General features: G+C 51.5%; 1 protein-coding gene across 1 annotated transcript in view; it reads right to left on the minus strand.

Moving 5' to 3' along the window:
* Positions 1–1,793: 1,793 nt before the first annotated feature.
* The window catches only part of MYO1D (myosin ID), a gene marked incomplete at its 5' end in the record, with an annotated part of 107,000 nt that continues 97,984 nt past the window's right edge, over positions 1,794–10,809 (minus strand). Inside the window, one exon of the mRNA XM_085314795.1 lies at positions 1,794–2,159. Within this exon, the coding sequence (XP_085170921.1) occupies positions 1,913–2,159 (247 nt within the window). The remainder of the gene's footprint in view (positions 2,160–10,809) is intronic.

A 10,809-nucleotide genomic window follows, 5' to 3' on the forward strand; every position in this document is an offset into this window, starting at 1 on the left:
CAGAAAAGGCAGCTCGCAGCACGGGCTGGCCGGGCCGGTCCCCGCCGCGCGGCGTCTGCTCCTGCCCGCGGGGCGGCGGAGGGTTGTCGCTCTAACGGCCCGGGGAGGAGAGACGGCCGCGTTACGAGGCGCTACGGGGGAAAGCGGRAAGACGGGGCGAGCCGGGCGCGACGTGCTCGGCGCTTGCCCGTAGGACGCGGCAAGGAAGCGGGGCTGCAGCAGCAAAGCCGCCCAGGTGCTTTTCAGCTTTTGCAGTCAGTAGGTTCCAGAGGTAACGCGAGAGAAAAGCGTCGTTTTGGGCTGCCCGYGGCCGTGTCCCTCTGCACGGGATGGGAACCGGTTTTGGGGCACAACTACGAAACGAGTCGGGTGGGAAATCATCTGCAAGGCGGCAGAGCCTCCCCCTGCCCTCCCCGCCGGCACGCGGCGGACGCGTTTTGCGGCTCGGTTTAAATTCCGCTTGTTTTTCACAGAAACGGAGGAATCTGTTTTCCGAAGCCGATGTCACGCGTGTTACAGCCCGGCTACGCATGCCAACGTCTTTTGCCGCTCGCCTTCATCTTCCGCTTAAATTGTTAATCCAGTTCTTGAAATCAGCAGCGCAGGCGTAAAAACGGCGGCTTCTCCCCAATTCTCCAATTAGTCATGTTTGGTTTTTTGTTTTTTTTTCCTTCCCCAGCTATTCTGAGCGCTGGCGAAGCTTTGGAGACGCGGTTCCCATCCGGCTTCCCGCTCCGGTGGGCTCAAAACGCRGCCGCGAGACGCTCGAACGTTACGGACCTTACAAAAGCAGCGTGCCAAAAATACGGCCCCGAAGCCCCCGGCTACGGCCRGGGCAGAAGCGGATGATGCAGCCGTTTATCACTCGAATTTGCAAGGGGGGAGGCAACAATTTCCTAGTAGTAAATAGCAGTGAGAGGAGGGGACGAACGCKAGGCACGCGCGTTATTTTGCACTATCGCATCTCAGCCGTCGCCCCGGCGTTTCCCGTCAATACGGACTCAACCTGCCGGCGCTCTGAAGCTCCGTTTTCCCCACCGGCACCCGTGGGGTCATAACGTAAAACAAAAAAAAAAAAGGGGGGGAGAGGAAAAAGAGACGAGGAGGAAAAGGAGACGGGGGAAAGGGAACGGGCGGGCTCGGATGTCCTGGGAAAATCCGCCGCCGGGTTCCCGCGGCTCAGCCCTGGCGCAATTCCTGCAGCGCCCCGGGAGCAGCGGGTGCCACCGCTCTTAACGCGCCGGCTCGCGGTGACTGCGGTGATCTGGGTTTCTGCTGGAAATCATCCGAAGACTTCCACCTCCTATAAAATTTTGCAAAAAAAAATAAAATAAAATAAAAAAAAAAACGGAAGGGACCCGGGCGCCGCTGCCTGCTTCCTCCATTTGGCGTCGGCCGCGGGTATAACCCTGCTCCGTCGGCGCGAGGCTGCTCGCCTCCTCGCTTCCCGCGTGCTGCAACAGCTGCGCTTAATCCTATCTATTTCCAGAGCTGCTCTGAAAACCCAGATTTTTCTCCCTTGCTTCTCTCATTTAATAGGGAGAAAAAAAAAAAAAAAAGAGAGAGAGAGAAATTAGCCACAGCTTCAGGGCACAGGGAAAAAAAAAAAAAAAAAAGGTGCTGTTGTGCCGCACACTACTGCGCGAAGCAACGGCCCCGTGCCCCCTCCCCGCGCCGAGCGAGATTTTTATCGCCAAGCGGCCGACGAGCGGCGGCGGCTCCGCGGGCAGCGAGCAGCCCGTCCCCGAAGCGTCCGAGTCRCTCTTCATTTAAGGACGGGCTTCAATTGTAAGCTGCTGGCGCCGAGTTTCGCTGAGGACACGGCAGCAGGGGCTACGCAGGCGGGACGGGGTTTTCTCCCCAAACCAAACTAGCTTAAAACGAGTACCAGACCCTGCCGAGCGACRCGGCACTAAAGAGAGGGTGATGGGCAGGCCGGGGCCGGGCGAGCAACAAATCCGCGTGACTCAAGGCACGGCCGTCTCGATTGCTCCACYGTGTCCGGGTTTGAGCGTTTTAAGCAATCGCTACTTCCCTCCTCGTATTTCCTGGAGGCAACGGCGCGCTCAGAGGAGCCCGAAGGGACCAAGCAAGTCTCTACTAGCAAGGCTTCGAAAGCGGGGCCAAACGCAAGCAAGGCTYGGAAGACGGGAGCAAAGCTAGGAGAAAAGGAGAAACAACCCAGTAAGAGCTTGGGGTTTGGGCAACGAGGAGAACACAGCTCACAGGAGTGCCCCGGCACACGTATCTGCGCTGCCTTTTTGGCTGCCAGTGTCCCCACGTGCCACCAGCCACATCCTAGAGGCTGTCACTATCCAAGGACGATGCTCAAGCAGGTCCACCACCGTTCGTAGCGCACCGGTGGCCAACACACCTTGCCTGCATTAAGCTTCCCCAGAAATGACAGTTTTTGAAGTCCTGAGAAACTTTGGCTTTTGTTTCTCAATCCAGAACAGCTRAAAGGTGGGAACGGCTGCTCGGTGACCCAGGAGACCACAAAAAAGAGAAGAAAAGAGCAGTAAGTGCAGCAGATGATAACTCTAAAGTGGACAAAAAAGGAGGAAGTAGGGGATTTCAGAAACGTCAGGAAGGAAGAGAGAAAGAGACCTGGCCTAATTTGGATGGTGTGGTTTCACGAACAGCCTAAGCTGCGTCTTTCATAACACAGGGCAAGTCGCTTCTGTGGACRTCTACTGCCTTGAAAAATAAGTTGCATAAGGTTGTCCAGGCAGAAAAGCCCAGCTGGAACCGGTACCTAGATCATGTTGGAGCACCCCAGTGAAACATTTTGTTGTCCAACCAAGTTTCAGGCATGATAAAAGTCATTACTGTTAGAGTAGAAAGCATCAGCGTGAATCAGATTTTAAGCAGTGACATTTGGGGAGAACCRGGAATGAGGTGGATTTTGCAAGAAAGCTTTTTCCCCTCAATCATGAAGCTTAAGAGTTACGAAACAAAATCCTTCCAGTGATGCGTGGCRCCAAAGAGGTATTTTAAAAGAGGGATATGATTTTGGACTCCTAATGTCCTCTCCAAGGACYAACCGCAGTCAGATTTGCCCAAAGCAATGTGACCAGTTCATCTGCCAGGAGTTTGGTATCAGCCACCAGCTCCAYGGAAAGAAGACCAAGCCAAAAAACACAACCCTATGCCTGAAYGATTAAAGGCAACCAACTTTTCTAYCTTTCAAGTCAAATGATTCCTGAGACTACCACGCTTTTTCCCACGTTTCCTTAATATTAGGGACTCCTGATGCYCTATGAGATGCCGAGAAGGCTTCTAAGAACCAGAACTTGGGGACAGCAGGAGAACGATCTGCGTGTGACAGCAAAATGACGGGAAGGATCTTCAGCGGACCTCGTGCACGGAGAAAGGTGGGCGACCAATTCAGCTTCACTATTTCAGCAGCGTTTGCTGAGACGTTCCAAAGCGATCCCAGGATTTCTGCTAAGTAAAGGGATTTGCAGTGCGAGCCCCAGATTAAAAACGCTGGCACTTCGGCTCCGCTTTGTTCCCTCCTCTTTATTCACTGGTACATCAGCACAATTCGCAAGATAGAAGAAATTAAAAAAAAAAGAAAAAAAAAAGCAGTGAAGAGAGAAAACTATGTCTCAGCTATGTCTCATTTAAATAACTGACCTATTTCTGCTTTTGCTTTGCCTAACTTACTCAATAAGAAGCCTGGATTTACAGAAATAGCTGAAATAACAGTGTTGAAGCGCGTGCAAATATTCTTCCTGTGGCCACGCCAGCTCGAAAAAACAGGTGCATCAACAAAAAGATTTTTTCGCTTACACAAATGAAAACTTTTGGAGAGGAAATGCCGGTGCTCGACTGCCTCTGAAACGGCCGATCCCCCCGCTCGGCTCAGCGGTTACGTTCTCATTGCAACCCGTTTCAGGGTATTTATGCGACGCTACGGAAGGGCAACACATACGCGTGCAGGTAGGTATTTATCATCCATCACCCGACCTGGAAACGCTGCAAAATCCCATCGATTGAAATTCAAGTTCTGGTTCAGCAGGAGAGGCGATTCCTTTCCGAAAATTCCACCTTCCGTCCATTTTAGCAGCATCGCCACCCTGTTAGATGGTTTTTTTAAGCGATGCCAGGAGCATATCCCAGTTTACGGAAAGGTGCAATGCAGGGAAGGTGCAAAGGATGATGCAGAACGAAGCGTCGCTCAAATAAAACCGGGTCTGTTCGAGCCTGGGCTTCGGATGCGAGCTGTAGAGCCCGGACACGTTATCAGGCACTGCAGATCGCTTTTAATTACTGTCTGGCAAAAACATCGGTCCCTCTTCCTACGTCCCCTTGCAGCGCARGGTACGGTTTTGAGTTAAACGCTGYCTTCTCTCGACGACGCTCGGCTTCAGGCTTCCTGTCTAAGGGGGACGCTAACCACTTTGGGGGGGTTCCCGAGGACGGATGAATACCTAAAAATCGCAGGCTACATCTAACGCTACCTGGAGGTGCCAAACAGCGGCACAGCTACCGCTACCATATCCATCACTTTGCAGGCAGAATTATCAATATTTTATGCTTCTGTATTTCAGAGTCCAGACCAGGAGAAATCAGCAGATTTATACGCGGCCCTGACAAATTTGCTACATCAACCAAATGCCTGCAAAGCTAAAACCATTAACAAACCAAATATCTAAGGATCAGGCATTCAGCATTAATTTATTTTGCTGCAGTCATTCCAGCTGAGCAAAATATCTTCCCCCACCCCAGTCTGTAATCAGCTTCCATCCTCCTCTGGGCTTACCGGAGTTAAATCTTTTTGCGCTGCTCTCTGCGATAAATGAAAAAAAATGGAGCTGCAAACGCGGGGGGGGGGGGGGAAATGAATTGCGAAGCAAATGCTTCCACTAGCGACAGATTAACTCTCTGTTCCAAGGCTGTCACATCATTTCAAGAGGCTTCCTGTACGATYGCTAAAGAGCCATCGCAGGGGCAAGATAAGATGCCACCAGTGCGGAATAACCCCCGGGGAAAGGCTCGGTCCCCCGCCGTTTTGAAGGCAYGGCAGCGAGCGCAGCTGCGCAAGTGGCAAAGATGGCAAACAAACCTCCCCCTCTGCAGACCTCGCTTGCAAGCGGCCTGTCTTACGCTCGCCGGAACCGGTTCAAATACCGATCCGCGCACGGATCGCACGCACGTGCGCAGAGTAGTTGTCACTCCGATTCCAAAGCTGCACTCGAGGCGCTTGCTTTTTGCAGCCTTTTTATTTTTTTTATTTTTTTTTGCATGCTAGAGCAGTAGCTGCTAGGGGTTTTCAACAAACAAGACAAAAGCGACCCCCCCCCCCTTTTTTTTTTTTTTTTTTTTTTGCGGAACAGATCTGTCCCGAACCTCATGATTCCCTCTCCCGGCACGCGATCGAGTGAACTGGTCTCCTTCCCCCTTTGCCGCCGCAGCGCTCTCCCCCCCTTCAAATAACCACGCTGTTCATGTGCTTCCCCAGGAGCACCCCGGATGCTAGACACTAATATTTGCTACGACTAGCTTTTCTGACCGCATTAAAAACAGGCGGCTTGGTTGCTATCTGCGCTTTCAGAAGGAAAAGCCGAAGGGTAAGCGATGGGCTGCAGCTCGACCGTGAACCTAATGACGGCTTCAGAAGGGTTTCTCCTCAAATTCTGCTTCATCYTCTCTATGCAAAGGTCCAGAGCAAGAAGGAAAAACCCCACTGTGGTTTCGGACGTGCCTCGTGACCAACCTAAACCATCAACGGCGCAGCGAGAAAAACCAGCGGCGCCTCTCGGAGGCACTTCTGGGTCGCTGGCCGCAGGTTCTTCTTCCAGCTCCGGAGGTTGAACGTGCCCACGGCTCCCGTCTGCCCTAGGAAGCGACAAGCACCGCGGTCGGGTTTGGTGTCCTCGCACCTGTGCTCTCAGGCTGCCTCGTTTTCCAACATCGGTGCGTGGATAAAAGGGATCATGGAGGAATTTAGGCCGGAAAGGACCTCTGAAGCTTGGCGTGTCCAACCGTCCGGTCAGAGCTTTAAAATTAGGACTTTAGGACCAGGTAAGATTTTCCTAGCGGCTTCCAGGACCGTGACTCCGCGCAGCCTGCAAGCTCCGCAAACGGAGGAGTCCCGGAAAAACCTCCGGCTACGCGGGCTGGAGCCCCAGCTGCCTTCGACGGGGAAGCGCTTGCCGCATCTCCAGCCTGGGAGAACGCAAAGAGTCRCTGGGTTTCCGTCTCCCGAGCCGGGCCCGGCTCCTTCCTCCCCTCCTCTCCTCCTCCTCCTCATCYGCCTGATCCCGGGGAGATGGAAAAACAAAGCCGAGGATGAGCTGGCTGCCGCTGCTGCCTGGCGGCACGAGGACGGGGACAAAAGGAGAGGAGGCTGCCGGGCTATTTCGGGCTTCCTCCTCCTCCTCCTCCGCTCCCGGGAGGAGGAAGGATTTTGCCTCTCCAGGATCGATGAGCTCTGTAGGAAGGTTTTAAAGGCAGCTTGCGCAAAAGGGAGCACTAAAACCCATACGAAACCGGAGCCTAGCCAAAACCCGCCGACCCGACCGTTCTCCAAAATCCGGAATAGCGCAGCCCATTTGCCACCGAGATTTATCGCTCTTTTTYCACCTCTCTACTAAAGCAAAAATAAAAATGCTGGGTGTTTTTTTTTTTAATTACATAGGTATGCAGAAATGCTCCTTTGACAATACGCTTACACCATGATTCCTTAGCCGCACAGCGTCTGAAACAGCTTCAAATTAAAAAAAATTTGAAGTGCTGCAATAAAGTTCGGTTTCCGGGTAAACTATCCGATCTAGGAAAAGTGCTGGCAGCTCGCAGAACACTAACGAGGTGAATGAAGAAGCGCTGGCGCTTTGCAAGTCACGTTTACAGAGCAAATTCAGGCGCATCCCGCAGAAACGCTACCGTCTCCCTTTATTTTCTATTTATTTGTTTGTTTATTTTTAAGTCTTTCTATTTTTAGGTTGGGGAGTACTGGGGGAAAACCCTCAAAAYAACCAGCTTACGTACTTTCAAGGTTAATTCTAATCAGGTGGCATTGACTAGAGATGGAAAAAGGACCAACAAGCTTAGAAACGTTATGAGACAGAAGCAAGGTCGCACGCGGCTCCCGAAAAGCTGCTTTGGCGACTCAGATGAGACAACGATCTTTGGTCTTCTCCTGAAAAGCAGTTCGACTCCTGCACGGCGACTGCCAGCTAGGAAGGCTGCGAGCACAGCTGCGCCCGGCACAACGGGACTTTCTTGCTGTCTTTAGCCTCCACGCCGAGGTTTTTGCCCGGTTTGGGAGCAAGCAGAAGCAGATGTCTTCTCCTAGGTCCCATGGTAGCTTCTGAAACCGGGGCAACGAGCTGCATACAGTGAAAATCGCTCCTGGGCTAAAACGAAAGCGAGCTTTAGTGAGACGTGCTGCCTTGCCAAGGTTATCGCAGCAGTTTATCAGGGCAGATAGCAAGTAAACAGCAAAAAAGCGGCAAATACACGTCTCGCCGGAGGTCTCACAGCAGGGGCCTCCTGGGACAACAACCAACGCGGACAACCGTCCTCGCGAAAATGTCACGGGTTTCTCCTTTGCCACCGTCTCTCAACACAGCAGGAGACAGATCTCGGCTGAAGGACCTGTAAAAACCCGTCTGAATTTACTGCAAGCATGTTCAGCCAGTGCCACGGAGGGTTGGAAGCTGGAAGCGTTGCAGGGTTGGAAGACGCTGGAAGACCGAGAAGTGAAGCAACGATGTCCCATTTCAGACGTGACCAGGGCTGCTCCTGCGCTTCTTGAAGACTCGCTGGCCAAGCCTCTATCGTGTTCATGGAAAAAGCTGTGACAAACATTACGTGCACAGATGGAAATGTTTCTGTAGGRAAAAAAACGTGTGTTTTGAAAGGAAAAAAAAAAATCCTGAAAAGCAGCTCTCCTCGAAAGAAGGTGTCATACTGCACCCTGAACCTCCGTGTTAACGAAGAGCAAAGCTCTCAGGAAGGGAAAGCTTGCGACATCTGCCCACTTTAACCTCTCCGTCAAACCCCACCTGTTTCTTGTCTCAGCACGGGACTTCGATTTCCATCCACAGGACTTCCCTAGGTCCTCACTCTCAAATTAAAGAGCYATTTAATTACCTGCTGTGCCACATTTCTACTATTCGTATCACAACCAGCCCACCTCAAACCACGCTTCTATAACCCGATAGGTTTGACTTTATCAAGCGGATGTTTTGCTGCGTTTAGATCATCCTGGTGGCTCTTCCATGAAAACGTTTCCATCGCATCATTTTCTGTATGAAGCTATGGACAGCAGAACCGAGCACCAAAATGTTGGGTAAGGAATGCCTCAGYGTGAGTAAATATTCTGCATTTAAAGTCCTTCCTCTCCTAAATAAACCAAAGAACTTTTCCTTGATCTTGTTGTCAGGAAGGAGACTCGTTTCTGCATCCTTACGTTCAGGGAGCAAAAGAAACACTTGCGAGGCCGGACGGCGCTTTGACAGCGACCAGATCTAAAGGACGTGCCAACGTTTCTCCTCGAACGAGCTTATCGGGGACTTCCCAGACGGGGCACCTTCACGCAATCCTCTCCCCAAACGTATCGGCCTGGATACGCCGTTTGACATCTGCCGGTTCTGCTGCTCGCAGCACTGCTTTGGTTTATCCCGGTGCRAAGCGAAGTGTTTCTAGGAGATGGGGTGCAAGTTCTGTTTAACATCCTCCCGCGACGCCGGAAAGCGCTTTCGGATCATCTCCGCAGAGTCCCCGAGAGACCCCYCTCTCCCAAGCTCTAATTCGAGCAGGTTTAGAGTTTCCAAGGAACGAGGCAGCAGCTGTTACGCTGCTTTTTTAAGGCGTTTTCTGCACTTTCGGAGGAGCGAAAGCTTCACAACAGGATGTTCACCGAGGCCAACTAAGCCGAAATGTCTTCACTTGAAAGACGGCAAGTTTTCGTTTCCTTAGCCGCGACCTCAGCGCCGGCGCTCGCTCCATCACCTGCCCCGTGGTTCCTCCAYGCCCACAGTGGGGCCGAGGCACGAGCAGTTCAGGATGGGCAACGCGTGTCGGGATGAAAGAGGCCAGGGGAAGGATCCCCAGCAGCTTTTGACGCCTCCAAAAAAACATAGATGGATATTAAAATGGTGAAAACTTGGTTCTGAAGGAGCCCGGAGTCCACCACCGCATTGCTGCGTGAGCTTTTAGGTAAACACAACGTGCAGCCTGGGGTCAAAAGACAAAAATACACAATAAGTTTCAGCCTTTCCCGACCCGCCGGCTGAAACGAGCCCCGAGCACCGCGCGATGTGCTCGGGGAGGAGGAGGAGGAGGAGGAGGATGGAAACGCTTCCGCTGGGAAGCCGACGACGCTCGGCCGTTTGGCCCAGCCGCAACCGGACATTCAGCCGGCCGCGTCCAACCCCGCGAGGTATCGCTAAGCGAACGCCTTAACATCCAACGTAATCTGCTTTGAGGTCCTAATCCGTCCTCTAATCGGAACAGCCCCTGGCAGGTAACCAAGCAGATTTTGGCCATCATTAGTAACAAGCGGCGCGCGGTTCATCCGGCTCGAAAATAGCGGTATAGGATGGGACGGCRCGTGGTTTTCCTTCACTCAGAGGTAGATCATGCAACCAGAGCAACGACGGGGCGGTTGGGCGGACAGGACAAAAAAAGAAATGCAACATCAGACTGCATAAAAAAGCATTTTTGATTTACATCAAAAGCAGCAACTTCCCCTCGGTAACAGTCGAACGCAGACGGGAACACCGAGCTCACACTTATTTCCTCTCCCCAATCTTTGAGGAAGCCGTAACGCGAGCGAATGCTCTGCGTTTCCAAAGTTATGGCAACAAAAATATTTGCAGAAATATTACAAAGAATTAGACGCCCCGGAAGCAATGGCGYGGGAAGCAAACTGTTCCACCTTCCAGTTCAAAAATGCAAGCAAAGAAGGAGAAATATCGTTATTGGAACCTACTTTTCCAGCATTTTCTGCTGTGATAACTTGTTGGAGGACTGCGAGTGCCATTGGYACCTACATTAAGGCCGAGAAGCAGGGGCACGCTCACAATTTACCAATTTAGCACRTGCAGGAAGTAAAATTTTTGAATGAAATTTTTTAGTCAAGTCTGCAGTGGGAGGGGGGGAAAAAAAAGAGTCTGTTAAAACAGACTTGGAAGTATTTATCTTGTCAAAGCTTAAATCACTGTTTTAATAATAGCCTTGTTTGCCAAGAGTTTAATAGCTTCAGCAAGGTACCGGAAGCCTACAAGAGGAGGTACGCTCTTGCACGAGCCTTACGAAATCCAACCTACCTTCTAATAATAACCTGTTTCAGGCTCTCATTTTCTAAATTGTACGTGCACTTTGGAGAGAGAGGCTTTCTTGAACCTGYCGCCTAATGAAAAATCCCAATAAATCTCACCAAACCAGCCAAACAGAGCGAAATTTTAATTTTACCTTTAAATGCCAGGTAAATGCTCCAGTGCAGGTACTGTTCTATGACTGCTGCACAGCGACGGTGGAGGAGTTTGCTTAATTTGGACCAGACAGGGGTACTGTCCCCATGCGGTAAAATATTTAGGCGAGAAACGCCCTATAAAAATTTGACCCTTCTATATGCACAAATGCATTCGTCCAGCTCTGGTCTGTAAGGGAGAGGGAAATATTACAGGAGGGGAAAAAGGAGAGAAGCGTTACGGTGATTTTAAAGGAGACTTTAACGGCGCGCCAAGGCTGGGGAGGGAAAATCATCGTCCCGGCTGCCCAGATTTACGGCCTCGTCTCCAGCTCGGCGACGCAGTTTGAAAAAGCGAGAGGGTTATTTTTTTTTTTTTTTTT

Source organism: Rhea americana, unplaced genomic scaffold, assembly GCF_003343005.1.
Source record: "Rhea americana isolate MKP2758 unplaced genomic scaffold, rheAme1 scaffold_411, whole genome shotgun sequence".
NCBI classification, from domain to species: domain Eukaryota; kingdom Metazoa; phylum Chordata; class Aves; order Rheiformes; family Rheidae; genus Rhea; species Rhea americana.